Source organism: Lepidochelys kempii, chromosome 1, assembly GCF_965140265.1.
Source record: "Lepidochelys kempii isolate rLepKem1 chromosome 1, rLepKem1.hap2, whole genome shotgun sequence".
Lineage (NCBI taxonomy): Eukaryota > Metazoa > Chordata > Testudines > Cheloniidae > Lepidochelys > Lepidochelys kempii.
The window spans coordinates 215,877,831-215,894,688 of record NC_133256.1 but is presented as its reverse complement, the minus strand read 5'-3'; the positions used below and the strand labels follow the sequence as shown (position 1 = coordinate 215,894,688).

Here is a 16,858-nt window from a genome sequence, read left to right as displayed (position 1 = left end):
GCCCCGCCCCTGATCAGTTTCCCCAATGGCATATGAGAACGGCAAAACGTGACTCGGCCCCGGATACTTTTCGCCCAATGAGAGGTGGGGATAGAAGGCGCCTGGCCCCCAGAGCTCTCCTCATCCAATTAATGGGTGACGGTTCCAGAGCAAGAACGACGCTGTCTCCCCTTATTTGTCCAATGGGCTGGGAGAACGACCACGGAGGCCCCGCCTACGACTTCATCTCTTCCAATGAATAGTGGAATTCAAAAATTGGCACATGAGAAGATCCAATGAGCGATGAGAGTCACAGAAGAAGGACCCACCCCGCAAAATGCTCTCTCCCAATGGCAGCTCAGGGCTGGTTACCGAACATAGCCGCACCCCGGCCGCCTCCCGAGGCTGGCTCACGAGACCCTCACGCGCTCCTCGCCCATCATCTGATTTTCCCACCACCGCCACCCCCCACGCGCTGGGAGAAGGCGGGCGCGGTGCCTGCTGGGAGTTGTAGTCCTGAGACCCCGCTGCTCGCTGGGCGGCTCTCGAGCCCGAGCGCGGGGGGGGGGGAGATGGTGGAAGCCCCCGGGCCGTGGCAGGCCCCGCCCCCTGGTTTCCCTGCCCGGGGGTCGCAGCCCGGGCGCCGCGGCCGGGTCCCCTACGCGCTGCGACCGCCGCGGTTCCTAGGGGATGTGGGCTCGCGTCTCGCCTCTGCGCCTGGCCGGGAGCTCGCGGCCCTGCCGTGCGGTGGGGAGCCGGAGCTCCCCCCGGTGACCCCTCAGGGCTGCACCTGAAAGCCAGGGGGAGCCGCTGGGAACCTCTCCTGGCCGAGCTTCGGGATCTGCCCTGGCTGCCCACAGGCCTCTACATGGAGAGCAAGCTCTTGGGTGTGAGCCAGGCTTAGTCAATAGGCCGACCGTGGGCCAAATCCGGACGGCTGGACGCTTTGTAATGGACTGCAAAGTCCTTTACTTCACTCACGGTGGTCATTATTGTGGCGTGAAAACGTTTCTCTGGAGTCTGGACCTCGACTATGCCTTGACCAAGAAATCTGGACCTTCACAAAAAATAATTGATTCCTCCTGGATAAAGACCTCAGTGGCCTATGACCAGCCTCCCTGAGGGATCACCCCTATCTCTGCCTTACTGCCACGGCTGCAGTCCCGGGGGCACTCCAGCGGAGCCCCCTAGTTAGGAAAGAGGGGGGTGGCTGGCAGGGCGCTCTCTCTGTGAGGCTCCGCGTCTCTGGGATCTCCTCCTCCTCTTGGTCTGAAATAGTCAGAATCTGATTATTTTCCAGGCACGCTACAAACGACACCTGTTTGATAAGGTTTTTGGAGAGGGCTGAGTGTATGTGTCTTAGACCGTGAAGGGGAAGCTTCTGTAGGTGGCTGGTAAGCTTCTGCTGACGTGATCATTTTAATGTTGCTGAGGTTTGAATTGTATTAATGAGTGTTAAGGCACCAAGGGACTTGGATAGGCATCTTTATAGTTATTTGTAAATTTAAGTAAATTATATCTACACTAATGGCTCACAGATACACCTCTCCACTGTTTCCTGTCCTAGCTAAAATCTAGGCTGGTCTGACATCTTCTCATGGACTTTCAGCCATCGGCTGAAGCTCAACATGGCCAAAACAAAGCTCTTAATCTTTTCCCTCAAGCCTCTATCCTCCCTTTTTCACTCACGATGGATTACGCCACCCATCCTCTTTGTCACTCAGACCTGTAACTGAGTGTCACCTTTGACTTGGTCTTCTGTCTAAATCAGCGGTTCTCAACCCGCAGGCTGCATGCGGCCCAATTAGGACACAGCTGCCGCCCAGTTCAGCTGTGTGCTAAAGGCTGTGGGTTCCCATCTGCTGTGCTGTGTGGTGGGTTGTTGGCTGCCACTGGCCCCGCAGGGTGGAGCTCGGGGTCCGAACAGCTGGCTGCTGCCTGGTCCCCCACACAGCATATGTGGCCCATAATGATAAATAGGTTGAGAACCACTGGTCTAGATACTCACATCCAAGCTGTATCTACTGCTTGCTGGTTCTTCCTGAATAATGTCTTTAAGATCCACTGTATAGATAAACTTCACCTTATTTCATGTCTCAACTACAAGTTCCTCCTCTCTGGTCTTGAGAAACCACTTTTTGTTCCACTTACCTTCATTCAAAGCATTACTTGTTTTATCACTTTGACCATTTCCTCCTCCTCTGCATCCCTCCACTCTCTTCCCCGTCTCTACCGCATCAAACACTATTTGTCTTCCCTTTAAAAGGCCTTCATGGATGAGTTTCACTTTTATCTGTCATCTCATATACACTTTTGAGATGTGACTGTTGCCTCTGTTCTGCCACTGATTCCAGCTTTCATTGCCCATTTGCTGAAATTGTCAATTTTCCAAGAACAACTTTGCACTTTCTACCATGCTGCCCCTTATGCCTGGAAAGAGCTCTCTGTAAAAGTCTACAAAGCCGCCACCTTGTCCTCCTCAAATCTCCTCTTAAAACTCATCTTGGCTGTGTTGCCTCCAAAGTGCTTGGCAATGATTAGGCAGTTGGTGTACTGGTGACTGCTGCTTATTACACCGATCATAATAATCTGTTTCCTGGTACTCCCTCTGTTTTGTATCAGTGTATTTGTTCTTGCCTCCATTTAAGCTACCCCTTCCTTGAATTCATTTATTTCACACAGCTAGAGGTGGAGGCTGCCAGATTGCATGTTTTTCTATTTAAATGCAGCCTCAGGTTTCCTGTTTTGCCTTATTCTGAGCTCTTTCGCGCAACAGCCTGATTCAAACTGCTTGCCATACACACCTCATCTTGGCATGGAGGTAAGCTGGGCAGAAACCTCTGTGGCTGAAATGAGTGAAGAAATAATCTATACTTCTGTACGGTTTTCACGGACACCGCCAGTCTGTGCCAACGACGACATGACAAAGAGAGGTAAGCAAGCCAAATGAAATTGGTAAATCCCAGAGCAAAGGCTCTGTCATATGGTATCTACAGGAGTTATGGCAGAAATGTTTAGAGCTGGCCATTGATTTTGGGTGTCCAGCTTGAGACATCTTGGGTTTGATTTTTAAAAGTGCTGAGTACTCACAACTATCGGAAATCAGCGGTAGCTGAAAGAGCACAGCATCTCTGAAAGTAAGGCCCCTAGTAGGATTCTCAGGTTTGGCACCTGAAATCTGTAGCTTGCTTGAACTTCACTGCATGACAATAGACTGGAGAATTTAAGCCTATGTAGATGAAGGTACAGATAAATTATTGGCATATATGAATCAAACATGAGTAAGGGAAATGATCTTTTAGATCATCCTGTCTGTCTTCCAAGGGCGAGTGCAAGATTGTTCCATGTGGCATATTATATTTTTTCAGTGTTTTCTTCAGTCTAGTTTTAAAAGTCCCCTTGTGACAGAGCTTCCATCTCTTCTCCTAAGAGACCATTCCACAGCTCAACACATCTCACTATCAGGAAGGTTTTCCTGGAATTCGTCTTATATTTTTCCTTCCATAGCTTCCTCTCCCCTCTTGCAGTTTACACCCTTCAGATATTTGCAGGCTCTTATGAAGTCCCCACCTTAGTTGTGATTTAGTTAAGATTGATTTTTAGCTCTCTTAATTTCTCCTTATAATTGTTTCCTTCCAATCCCCTGATCATTTTTGTTCTTCTCTGAACTCCCCCCAGTTTGCTTATGTCTAATAATGAGGTGCCCACACTGAATGTAATATTCCAGGTAGGATCTCATCAGAACTGTGTAGAGTGAGGCTATTGCTTCACTGTCTCAAGAAGAGATCATAGAATCATACAATATCAGGGTTGGAAGGAACCTCAGGGGGTCACCTAGTTCAACGTCCTGCTCAAAGCAGGACCAGTCCCCAACTAAATCATTGCAGCCAGGGCTTGGTCAAGCCTGACCTTAAAAACTTCGAAGGAAGGAGATTCCACCAGCTCCCTAGGTAACGCATTCCAGTGTTTCACCACCCTCCTAGTGAAAAAGTTTTTCCTAATATCCAACCTAAACCTCCCCCACTGCAACTTGAGACTCCTCGTTCTGTCATCTGCTACCACTGAGAACAGTCTAGATCCGTCCTCTTTGGAACCCCCTTTCAGGTAGTGGAAATCCCCCCTCATTCTTCTCTTCCACAGACTAAACAAGCCCAGTTCCCTCAGCCTCTCCTCATAAGTCATGTGTTCCAGTCCCCGAATCATTTTTGTTGCCCTCCACTGGACGTTTTCCAATTTTTCTACATCCTTCTTGTAGTGTGGGGCCCAAAACTGGACACAGTACTCCAGATGAGGCCTCACCAATGCCCAATAGAGGGGAACGATCACGTCCCTCGATCTGCTGGCAATGCCCCTACTTATACATCCCAAAATGCCATTGACCTTCTTGGCAACAACGGCACACTGTTGACTCATCCAGCTTCTCATCCACTGTAACCCCTAGGTCCTTTTCTGCAGAACTGCTGCCTAGCCATTCGGTCCCTAGTCTGTAGCGGTGCATGGGATTCTTCCGTTCTAAGTGCAGGACTCTGCACTTGTCCTTGTTGAACCTCATCAGATTTCTTTTGTCCCAATCCTCTAATTTGTCTAGGTCCCTCTGTATCCTATCCCTACCCTCCAGCGTATCTGCCTCTCCTCCCAGTTTAGTGTCATCTGTAAACTTGCTGAGGGTGCAATCCACGCCATCCTCCAGATCATTTATGAAGATATTGAACAAAACCGGCCCCAGGACCAACCCTTGGGGCACTCCACTTGATAGCGGCTGCCAACTAGACATGGAGCCATTGATCACTACCAGTTGAGCCCGACAATCTAGCCAGTTTTCTATCCACCTTATCGTCCATTCATCCAGCCCATACTACTTTAACTTGCTGCAAGAATACTGTGAGAGACCGTGTCAAAAGCTTTGCTAAAGTCAAGAAACAACACGTCCACTGCTTTCCCCTCCTCCACAGAGCCAGTTAGCCACAGATGCTTCTGTGTATGCAGCTAAAACACACGTTCCTGGTGCCTGTGGCTGTTGCCACATGCCTAGATATTGATCTGTTTGAACAAAGCTGCTATGGGAAACTTCAAATATCCACCTGCCAGTGAAGTCTCACTTAGTTGGTAGGAAACCTCCTTGATTTTGGCTATGTTTTCTGGCTGTGTTTCAAGTCCAATACGTGGGAGATGGGGATTGTACTGTGTATATTTCAGTTATATGTTTGCAGTTTCTCTTTTGTTTCAAAATCTCCCTTTTCACATTGTCCCCTGCTGAGCCAAAACCAGAGGAACAGAAAAGGGGAAGCTTCTCTTCAAACCCATATCCCTCTGCCTCCCCAGGAAACAGCATCTGGTCACTGTCCACTTCATTTGGAGAAATGAGGTGATCTTTCTCTGGGCTGAAGCAAGGCTGTTACTACCTCTTATTGGGTCACATCTTGTCATTCCCTGGGGAACAATGCAGTTCACCACAGTCAACTCTCCAAGAGCTTTGTCCAGTTCTTGTTTAAATGTCCTGCCTGTAAAAAGGTTCCCTCCTCTTCCTAGGGGGAGACTCTTCTCTAGTTTCACAGGTTCCTCGCTGTTAGGAAATATTTCGTGATTATTCAGTGTGAGATTTCCACCTCTTGTGCAGGTTCATCTCATGGTGGTTTTTCCCCTTTCCCCACACACAGCCTCTCTCCTCATGTGATACCATAACAGTTGAGATCAGCAGAGGCCCTCAGGCCGACAGCAACTTGGTTCAACAGGGCAGAACTACAGGCACTAAGTTCTCACGGAAGGACCCTCGACTCTGGAGTTTTCTTTCCTCCTTAGTTGGATGGATCGTGCCAAGACTCAGGTTCAGCCAGTATGCACCAGTGAGGCATACCAACACTGCTTGTATGCTGCTACCTTATTCTCCAAAATTCAAGTTTTCATGTGTTTTAAAAAGTCTCTATCTGTAATGGTTGGTGGGGGAGATACACTCAGCTCCTGTTTTCAAGGCTACTGTATGCAGTGATCTCTATCTGTGTTTCCAGAATCTGAAACAATAACTCTGTGTCGTGTGAACTGCCCTATTTATCTCAGTGGGAGCCAAGCCAGATACACAAGGATAACAATGGTGACATTTCAAGTATTAATTATTTCATTGCTCACCTGTTGAAGTCCCGGGGAGGTGGGCATGCACAAACCTGCCCGCAACAGAAAGCATGGGCAGTGCGTGAATCGCTGGCTGGGGGAGACTAGCCGCCAGCCCTGCCCCTTCTGCCGGAACCCAGAGTCCTCCCACTGTGGCTGCTGGCCCCTGCCCCAGGCTAGCGCCCCCAGCCCTGGAGGGAGGGAGGGCAGTGTCACCACAGGTCCCCCAGCCCTGAAGCACCAGGAGGGAGGGAGGCCGATGCCACCGCAGAGTGGGAAGCAGCAGGAGGTTTGGGGGTGGAGCATGGGTGAGCCACGCCTGTCCCTCTCCCAGCCTGATACCCGCTGCCCATGGCTAAAGGCCCTTTGCCCAGGCTAAGGAGAGGAGCCACTGAACCCAGGGCTCAAATAATTGTGGGTGACGACAAAAGAAATCAGCTCACTGTGAGCATGTAGGAAAGGAGAGGGATGATCCTATTATGAAGGTCTGTGCAATCTACTGTGAGTGATTGATTGGCCTTGGGAGAATACTGTCACTTTCCCCAGTCAAGAAGGGGCCAAACCTAAGGAGCCTAGTGGAGCCCAAGGGAGCATCTGACCCCCTCCCACCCCCTCCAAAGGAGAGCCAAGCTCAAGAAGCCCAGTGGTGTAATGTGCCTCACTTAGGAGAAACCAAACACGCAGAGCCCATGGGTGTCTTTGCACCACAGTGAGGGGGAACCAAGCCCAAGGATCAAGCATGATCACATTTTGAACATCTATACAATTGACTGTGAGTGAAGTCTTGTGGCTGAATCTTGGAAGGGTACCAGAGCATTTATTTTGGTTTGTTTCCATCTGCCTCCTGGATCCTGAGTCTGCTGACCTTGATAGTCTGGTTCAAGGCCTTTTAGCTTCCCCAACTTTTGGGGAAGAGGCAAGATTAGGAAAGTGTATGTGAGTTCAAGGGATATTGATAACTTATTGGGACTAACTGATTAAGGCAGATGAACTTATAGTGATACATTTATTTCTGATTTGTGATTCTTTCATTGTACATGTGCCAAGAGCCCAGTGAGAGGGACATTTAAAAGTCAAAATAATAACATAGCCAGCACAGCTACAGTTTGGGGAAGATGTAACCAAGCAACAGTACCCATCACACTTTTATTTTCGTCTTGCCTCATTCATATTGTGCTGAAATTAGTTTTTCATGGTAGCGGGAACTTTGGTTTTGTGGGAAAGATGCAATGTCTGGACTGGGAAGTTGAGAGAGGAGGGTCCGGGACACACTCTGTTTTTGAGAAGGAGGGAGAGAGGGAGGAACTGAAAAGTTTGGACAGGCGACCTTTCAGAACTGTGAAACCAGAATTCAGTGTTAAATGTGAGCAGAGATTTATCTCCTGTTTGAGCTATTTTCTGTTTATAGTCAATGTGTGCAAAAGATTATGTGATGGATGTGGAGCTCTCCCTTCCCTCCTAACATCAGGGTTTGCAGGATTTCTCAGGCCCTCAGACTGAGTCCAATATCTTGAAGCACTCAACAGCCACACTGTGCTAGTAAAACTATAATAATAATAATAATAATGAATTGTTATCCAAAGGTCTCCTAGGCATTGTACAGAGATGAACGAAGACATGATCAATGCCAGAGGAAGGGAGTAACTTTTCCATCTGAAACTCCAGGAAGAATTCTAGAGAGGCAGAATGTAGGTATATGATTAGGAACCTGGGCAGGATGCTGAGATTAAAACTACCTACTCAGGCAGAAGGTACCAGGGCATCTTTAAATCAACATGTGGAGAAGGTCTTATTTTTACATTGTATATGAAAAGTAGCGGCTCCAGCAGCTCAAATTCATTCTTCAGCACCACAGTGGAACATTGGAGTCAGTAATGATTCTTCAGGAACAGCGCTTCTTGTTGAGTCACATGCACCATCCCCGTGCACACAGTGTCCTAGCTGGACTCTGAGATATTGGGGTCAGTTCTGTTTCAGAGGAAGGTGCTCCCTTACCAGGAGTGCTCCCTGCTGCAAAATATCCCATAGCACTGTGCAGGGCTGTTGAGTTCAGTGTTGTGGAATTACTGATGCCTGGGTTTTGCAGATGTAGGTAGCCATTTCTGGGTATGGATATATTATTAAAGGAACTATAGGGAGATGTAAGCAGTGCGTCCGTTTTGGGGTATAAAATCTATAGCCTTCTCTGTAGCCATAAGCTGTTTGGGACAGGAATGCTGTAATTGTTGGACCCATTTATAAATTATTCAGTACTGTGTGTGTACAAGCCTAAAAATTACAACTATTAATGGGGATGCATAGTCAGGTAGGTGTACACACCATACATTTACCATGGTTCCTGTTTTCTCTCTTCCAGCTCCCCAGCGCTGGTCATGTGGCCTGTGCAGCTTGGCTGTAGGTGTTGGGATGCTGAGCACCCTCCTGGTGATTGCAGTGGTAGCGTGGGCGGTTTGGAGGATTGGTGAGTGACCAAAGAGACATTGATGTGAACTACCTGAGATCACAAGATGGGAGATCTGTTCTCAATTCACCTAAGCAGAGAAGGCAAGATTCTGATTACCATTATACTATGGCAAATCGGGAGTAACGCCACTGGAGATACTCTAGCTTCCTGTAAAGGAAAGCAGAAGCTTGCCTGCAGCTTACTGAGGTCACCCGCTATGGAGACCCCAGAGGATCTATCCTAGGCCTTGTTTCCTAGTTAAAGGAAGAACAATGAAATATAATATAAATAAAAATATAATAATTTTTTTTCCAGAAAAATGAGTCTTAAGACAGTGAATTGAGAAATAAAAGTATTGCTGGTATGACCTTCTGCGGGTAGCATGCACAAGAAGGTGTTAAACTCCATATGCATATGCTGCAAGCTGCTATAAGCTGTAGTCACACCTATTCCACTTCTCATCCTGTGAAACGATCACACCCACAGTATGTCGTGACCTTTTCCCCTGTGTTTCAACCACACGCAGTGCCTGTCTTGCTTTCAGAGGGCTAAATTCTGCTCTCACAGGACTAAGTAACTGCAGCCACTGAAGTCTGTGGAGTTATCCCAGTGTCAGAGTGGTGCAAATTACACAAAGGGCCTGTGATTCCATTGCCTTGTATAGCCATTTATACTTTTATTCCTGACTCTCAGGTCCCTGCCTTAATTACAGTCCATCATTTCCACATGGCTGTCATGTTCTACCTAAGGTGGCTACATTTCCGCAAGCGGATGTACAATCCTGGCATGTATCCAGGCTATAAAATGCCCTAAAATTCTTCAGAGTGAATAGAAATAGAGAAAAGTCATTATTATGATTCCTTTGCAGATAGCTCCTATCCTGGATGCCCTGACCAGTGGTTGGGTTACAGGAGCAGCTGTTACTACTTCTCCAAGATAAAAAAGGATTGGAATTCCAGCCAGGCATCCTGTTCTGCAGAAGGATCACATCTCCTGATGATCAGTGATGCCAAGAAAATGGTAAAAGTCTGTCAGTATCATTACATGAGGCTCTTTTGTTGTCTTGCAAATGCTTCTGTGATTTGCCCCCAGTGCATGCTATCATGCTGACACCAATTTACTATAAAGGAGAGAAAAAACCTTGATTATAACAATGTTTCACAGGAGGCTGACATTTTCAGTCTACATCCAAGAGGCTCCCCTGGGGAGGTTATGATCAGCAGTCAGAGAAGGATGTTGCATGGGAGCCTTTTTGCATCCTCTGGCCCGTGTCTCCTTTCCCCCGCCCCCGCCAATAGTTTCCACTGATGAGAGTTAGCTTAGCTCAGCCAGTGTAAGCAACTGAACACAATTGTATGGGTGATACTGGGAGCCATCTGTAAGGTCTTTCACCTTCAGGTGCCAGGTAGGGGGCACAAAACTGATGACCATGAGAGATTTCAGAGTAACAGCCTTGTTAGTCTGTATTTGCAAAAAGAAAAGGAGTACTTGTGGCACCTTAGAGACTAACCAATTTATTTGAGCATAAGCTTTCGTGAGCTACAGCTCACTTCAGAGTTTCAGGCACCAGGCAAACTAGGCAAAGCTAGTTGGGACTCTTGCTTAAGCAAATCCTGACCACAGTCCTTGCTGCTGGGAGCCGTCCTCAACCCCTGTACGACCCTCTACTGCCAGAAAACCTCCCTAACCCCTCGGCTGAAAGTTCCCCACCCACTTCTCAGTTTCTGGGGCCTCCCTTGATATCTCCTGTCATGAGTTCCACATACACTGGATTTTCCTTCTACAAATCACCCCTGTACTCCAGCCACGTGCTACTGTGTTCCTTATGCTGCACAGGTTGTGACCCATAGGCTCCCTTTTGCTGAAAACATTCTTTGATTTCCTGGAGATGTTTCCCAATCTGGCCTATCTCCACATGGCCAGAAGCCCTCCCTGGTGCCTCCAAGCTTCCATTCCCCAGGAATCTCTATGGCTCCTCCTAGTCCCTTGCCTCACAAAGACACTTCATTGCTGGAAGATGTCAGCTTTGCTGTTTGCTTCTTTGCATCACCATTCCTGGCAGCAGGAGGCATGGTGTATTTATTATGATTTAGGTAGAAACCCAGTGGGGCAAATTCATTCTGAGTGATTTCCTCAACTTTTGTGGATTTATTCCAAGGCGGAATTTATTGTGTACAGTTATTCTTTCTATGAACAATGAACACAAGCTCAAAGTCAGACAAATGGAAATGAAAGCCTGTAGGGCAAGGGTGGGCACACTATGGCCCGGGGGCCGCCTCCGGCCCTCCAGACGTTTTAATTTGGCCCTCAAGTGCCCGATGGAGAGTGAGGTCCGGGGCTTGCCCTCTCCGGCGCTTCAGCTGGGGAGTGGGGTCAGGGGCTTGCCCCACTCTGCGCAGCTCCCAGAAGTAGTGGGATGTCCTCCCTCCGGTTCCTACGCGTAGGAGCAGCCAAGGGGCTCTGCACGCTGCCCCCGCAGCTTCTTAAGGTTAAGGTCCTTTCAATTTTTACTGAAAAATTCCCAAGTTTTACAGAAGTTATTATTTAGCTTTTATTGATTTTTTTCATCCAATTTTTGGCCACTCAGGTACATGAAAATACTGATTATCTTAAGAAAATCCAGTGCATTCTATTAGTTGTGTTTTATGTTAATAATAAGTTAGTCTAAGTGTAAATGTGAGGCTGTTGGTCAACGTAAAGCAATGTGGTAGAAGATACGCACGCGCATGCACGTGTGTACATATAGTCACAAACTGTTAATGTACAGTTCATTAAATAAACCACAACATTAAACTGCTTTTACTTTCAATACTCTTACTTTTCTCTGTTACTTTTTTTTCTGTCCTCCTGTCCCCCCATATTAACCAGGATATTTATGCAGAAAACTGTCAAGTTTAATTTTTTGCACTGATTTTCACACATTTTAGTATTTTTGTAATAAACAGAGAGACATTCCCAGGAAATTTAAAACGAAATAATCACTGAAAATAAAGGTTCTTGAGAATAGTTAGGCTCAGCTGGTATATTTTGCTCCCTGACATTTGATCGCTCTGTTTGCCTATCAGGACTTGAATTTTCCTGTTGATTTTGATTAGTTCCTTTGTCCTTCCCCACTCCCTTCTAGGACCTGTTCTTGGGAATGCACCTAGATTCCCACTGGATTGGTCTGAGGAAGAGCAAAGGCACTGGCTGGACCTGGGAAGATGGCTCAAAACTCAACAATACAAAGTGAGTTTTTGATTTCAGTTTTTAAAAAAAACAGCAGCACTCGGAAGAGCTAGATCCTCAGGTACTAACAGTGTTTATCAGTCCTTACCCAGGCAAACCTACTGAGGTACAGGTACAGTACCATAGCTATGCTGGCATAACCCCACAGTGCAGATGCACCCAACACTGAGGGAAGCGTTTATCCTGTCAATGTAGGAACACAATATTCCTGAGGGACGCACAGGCGCTGACTTTCTTCTTTCCGGATGGTTGCTTCATCCCTGCTCCACCCCAAGGCCCTGCCTCTACTCCACCCCTTTCCCCAAGCCCCCACTCTCACTCTGCCTGTTCCCGCTCCTGTTCCGCCACTTTTCGCGAGCATGCCCTGCCTCGCTCCGCCTCTTCTCACCCCCCCTCCGCTCCCTCCCCCCAGTGCCCGCTGCCGAGCAACTGGTGGGTGCTGAGCACCCACGTTTTTTTTTCTATGGGTGCTGCAGCCCTGGAGCACCCACAGATTCAGTGCCTATGGCTAGGTGGACAGAAGCATTCTTCCGTTGACCTAGCTGCATCTACACCAGATGTTAGGTCAGCATAGCTATAGCGCTCAGGGGTTGTGGATTTTTTTAATCTCTGAGTGCTGTAGGTATGTTGACCTAAATTCTAAGTTTAGACCAGACCTTACGCACTGTCAAATTCTGCTCTACTGCCATCAGCATGACTCCAAGGCCATTGAGCCTTTTTCTCTACTACTCTGACCCAAGACCCTCTTAATGCCAACTGGCAAAGGGGTGCAGAGGAGCTACAGGGAACTCCTGGGTCTGGTCTTTTCATTCTAGTTCACCAAAGAATGTCATGTGAGGTCTCAAATAAAAGCCAATGTCACACTGGTCATCCTATATAATTATGAAGCGAATACGAATGTTATGTAAGGAGTTATGTAAATACATTAAAAATCAAGTTCTTATAGACTTTGTCTAGGGACTGGTCACTAGCAATAACAGGTTTTCTGACAGACAAGAAATGTTTATCTATATGGCTGTTTACATGTTAATTAATTATTGTGTGGTTCACAATGGGTTTCCTCTTATCAGTCTAAACTGCATGTTAATCATAGGACTGGAAGGGACCTGGAGAGGTCATGAAGGATTGTAAAACATGACAGAGAAAAATAACAGGAAGAACCACACAGTGGAGTAGGGGGAGAGAACACTATCTTGAGGTGCACATCAAAGGTTTACTCTTCTGTATTTGGGAGACAAGACAACAACATGTCATCCTTCACCTAGGAAGTAAATAGATAGCATATTTGCTTCATGAAAGAGGGGTCTCGTTCTCAGCTAGGCTTAGTTGAAAACACTGGAGAGAACTGTGGTTGAGACACTCTTGGTTAAAGAAGCTTATAACTTGTTAGTTAAGTTTTGTCTCTAGAAAGTGTGTTATGATTTTCTTTTGTATGTAACCATTTGTTTCCAATACTCATACTCACTGTCACTTGTATCGCTGTGCTTTGATCATAAATTTATTCTTGTTTTCACTCTAACACCACAGCACTGAGATATATTTAAGCAAAAGGCTGGTCCTGAGTTGAATCTGACAAGCTGCTGTGTACTATTCCTTTGGGAACAGCAGGCCTGGTAATTCTGTGAGTGTCTAGTATACTGGGGCTGGACACTTCAGGGAAGGCTCAGAGGACTTGGGGACTATTACTAACCTGTAGAGCAAGAGTGAGGCCTGAATGGTGTGCTTATGTTACCACAGGCTGGTGGTTTCAGAGAGCTAATCCACAGCAGGCACAGGCAAGACTGCCTCAAGCTAATGGCAGGTGGTGGTGGTGAGGTACCTCACAGCCCTGGGTATTCCTGGGGTGCGTGACAGCCACTTTGCACAGTATGATGTCATATATACCTATGAAAAGTAGCTATAAAAATCTTACAGCTCTGAAACTGATGTTAACTGCAGCTCTGTAAATCAAGAATTATTCTACTGAAATGAATAGAGTTACACTGGTTACAGTCTAGAGTCCCACTGCTGTTAAACTGGTTTAAGTCAGATCAGAATCAAGCCCTACTTTTCTGATTTGGGAGCATTTCACACCCACTTTGCACTGGTGCAAGTGGCACAAAAAGTTCAAGGCAGTGAAGAATTAGGCCTAGTCTAAGCTTAAAATTTAGGTTGACATAGCTGTGTCAAAAAATCCACCCCACCCCCCAAGTGTCGTAGCTTTGCTGACCTAAGCCCCGCTGCCAGTAGGTCAACAGAAGAATGCTTCCATTGACCTAGCTACTGTCACTCGGGGAGATGGTGTTCCTACACTGGCATAGCTACGACTATAGTCTCCATAGTGTAGACCTGACATAGGCCCTTTGGCGTTAGTAAAGTTATTCTGGATTTACACCAGCATAAACCAGCATTTGAGCCTTCATTTTTACTCATTCAGTTGCCTGAAAAAGGACCTCAGGATTTGGCCCTGGGACTTTATTATAATGGCAGAACACTTTCCCTCTCTCTAGCACCTTCTCAGAGCACTCCAAGTAATGAGCTAGCCTGACACCCGCTCTGTGGGGGAGCTCAGCGTTGGTATTCCTATTTTGCAGATAAGGAAGGTGAGGCCCAGAGAAGCAAGCCAACATGCACAGGGTCACGCAGTGTGTCACTGACAGAAGTAGGATGAGGCCCTCATGACTCCCCATCCTATGCTATACTACTTGACCAGTTTCCCTTTGGAATTCCAACTTCCATGTTCTAAAGAACGCCTGGAAGGAAATGGTCTCTCGCTGAGGCTCCCAGCTTTGCCGCTCCCAGCTTTGCCACTCTCATCCTGACCCAGATGGCTCCTGGCATGAACACACACACTGCTCAAGTTGCTAAAGTTAATTCACTTCACCGTGTCCTTGTCTAGTACTGGCATGGGTATCATGATGATAATGGGCCAGGGGGGTTATTCTATATATGCAGTCTCTATTAGTGTTCGTTTTGGATTCAGTGACAGCTGCCCCTTCTGTGGCTGTTCCTGTCACCTCCCCCTGACAAGGCAGAAAACTCTTTATGGTTGCCTGTTAGTGATGACTCTTACTATTTCTCCTCAGTCTGTGTTCTCTGTGTCTCTTTTGCAGGGTCATCTCTAACAGCCCCGTGCAGGACTGTGGCGTCCTGTTGCAGGGTACCCTCCAGGCCTCCAGTTGTGAAGTTCATTGCCCGTGGATCTGTGAGAAATCCCCGAAGTAACCACCTCCTGCACTTTCCCACAGAATAGTCTTCACTCATACCCAGCCAATGGATCCGGACCGCAGCAGCGCATCCAGACATGCCTAATCCTTGTTCCCAGTGGGGCCAGGCTGGTGACGCTCCTAGGAGTTTTGTGTCACCATTGCCCTCTGTTGAAATGAGTCAGAATTGCACAGCCATGTAGGAGACTGAAATCTGATTCATGGACTCTCAGTTCCCTGAGGCTGGAGCTCTGAGGATGAGTTCTGTGCAGAAAACCTAGATCCATTTTCAGTCCTCATCTTTCAGGGCTGGGAGCATTGCAGAGACCTGCTGACATTATCTTTGTTGCCATGGAAAGTTTTGAGTGTGATTCCGAGTCTTAGTTTTTCTCACTCTGCCCCAGTGCGTAGGTCATTAGTGTGACAGAGGCTGGGCCCAGTGACCCCTTAGGGTTACACTTCTGTGTTGCTGATCAGATGACAGACTTTATTTTTAGTCCACGTTTCTCATTTCTTTGGCACCAGGAATGCTGCAGAAACTGGGCCTTCTGCCCCTACTGAATTGTTCTCTACTTGCTGTACAGTAAACTGGCTTCCATTGCACTCCCAAAATCTGTCTCTCATTTGTGCCCAAGACTAGGAGTGCTGTGAAAGGAACAGAGGAAGGTGAAATGAGAATGTGTCAACCCAGAAATAAAAGTAAACTTCTAACTCCAATATTTGAGGTGATGCGTCGGGGGGGGCATGCAGGATCAAATACCCCTGCAGTAGCTGCCTGGGAGGGGAGCGGGGCAGGGCCAGAGCTGTAGCAGAAGGGGCTGGACTAGAGCCTCTTCCGGTCACGCTGGAATGCTGCCCGGTGCAGCACAGCAGCTCCTGGAAGAGTGCCTAGCTGCAGCGGTGTTGGGCTGCTCCCCACCCAGGCTTGGCTTCTGGGGACAGCGGCCGAGTGAGCTGGAGCCCCCTAGCCATCAGCATATTCGACCACTGTCCCCGGAAGCCAAGCCCGGGGAAGGAAGCGGGCAGGGAGCACGGGGGCCCCGGGCTGGGGGAGGGGAGGAAAAACTTGGGGAGGTCACGTGTCCTCGCCTTTAGCTTGTTCCCCCTAGTGTGGGGAGGCACCAATCTATGTCCAATAGTGTAATGAACCAGCTAGTCTGTGTCTGTATCACCACTGTCCTCTTTTGGAGCAAATCAGAACTGTTCAGCAATATATGAGATTTGGAAGGATTTGACTTTTATTGGTAAATGTTGGTAAACGTTGATTTCACTGTACACACAAACTGATGAAAAAATATTTCCATTGATAATCAAAATTTACAGAGGCAAAGTAAGATAAATGCTACTTGAGACTTATTAGAGTTTGATTTATGGTTATTTACTTTGTGTATTTTGACTTGTGATGTTGACAATTTGTGTTTTAATGGTTATACAGCTTTAACTTTTTGAATTTCAACATCTACTGTCATTAAATATTGCCTGACTCCTCCATAATTTGCCACAGCTATAACATTTAAATAGTTAAAAGTCTAAAATAATATTTAACATCAATATTAGCCATTGAAATTGTAAAAGAATAAAAATCAAATTCTGCCAGGCCTAATTACAGTCCTCCTTTAGCTTGAGTGGTTCAGGCCTGTACTTCTGGGGTAGTTATTATTTAATAATCGCGTGTATTATGGTAGTGCCTTGGGACCAACTACGAATGGGCCTCCATTATGCTCACCGCTGCACAAACGCAGAGTAATAGATGGCCCTGACGAGCTTACAGTCCAAGTGGGCTGTAATCATGGTCTTTTTGAGGTTCAGTACAGGTAAGTCTATTAAGTGTCTCTGAAGCGTACAGGTTTTCTAGTTACATGACCCAGATGTGTAACAACTTGATCATCTGGCTATCCATTAGTTGCAACAACTGGCT

General features: G+C 47.1%; 1 protein-coding gene across 2 annotated transcripts; it reads left to right on the top strand.

The window, feature by feature from the left end:
- The first annotated feature begins 341 nt into the window (after positions 1-341).
- KLRG1 (killer cell lectin like receptor G1) lies at positions 342-16,296 on the top strand. 2 transcript variants are annotated; one of them, XM_073313479.1, is made up of 6 exons: positions 348-1,373; positions 2,709-2,912; positions 8,441-8,545; positions 9,396-9,547; positions 11,652-11,755; positions 14,848-16,296. In XM_073313479.1, exons 2-6 carry the CDS (start codon positions 2,795-2,797, stop codon positions 14,957-14,959), a joined length of 591 nt encoding a protein of 196 aa, XP_073169580.1. In that variant the 5' UTR covers positions 348-1,373; positions 2,709-2,794; the 3' UTR covers positions 14,960-16,296. The 2 variants fall into 2 exon arrangements, 1 of the variants encoding a protein (XP_073169580.1); XR_012155136.1 differs by lacking the exon at positions 2,709-2,912 and having other exon boundaries at positions 342-1,373; positions 9,396-9,557.
- The last annotated feature ends 562 nt before the right edge of the window (positions 16,297-16,858 follow it).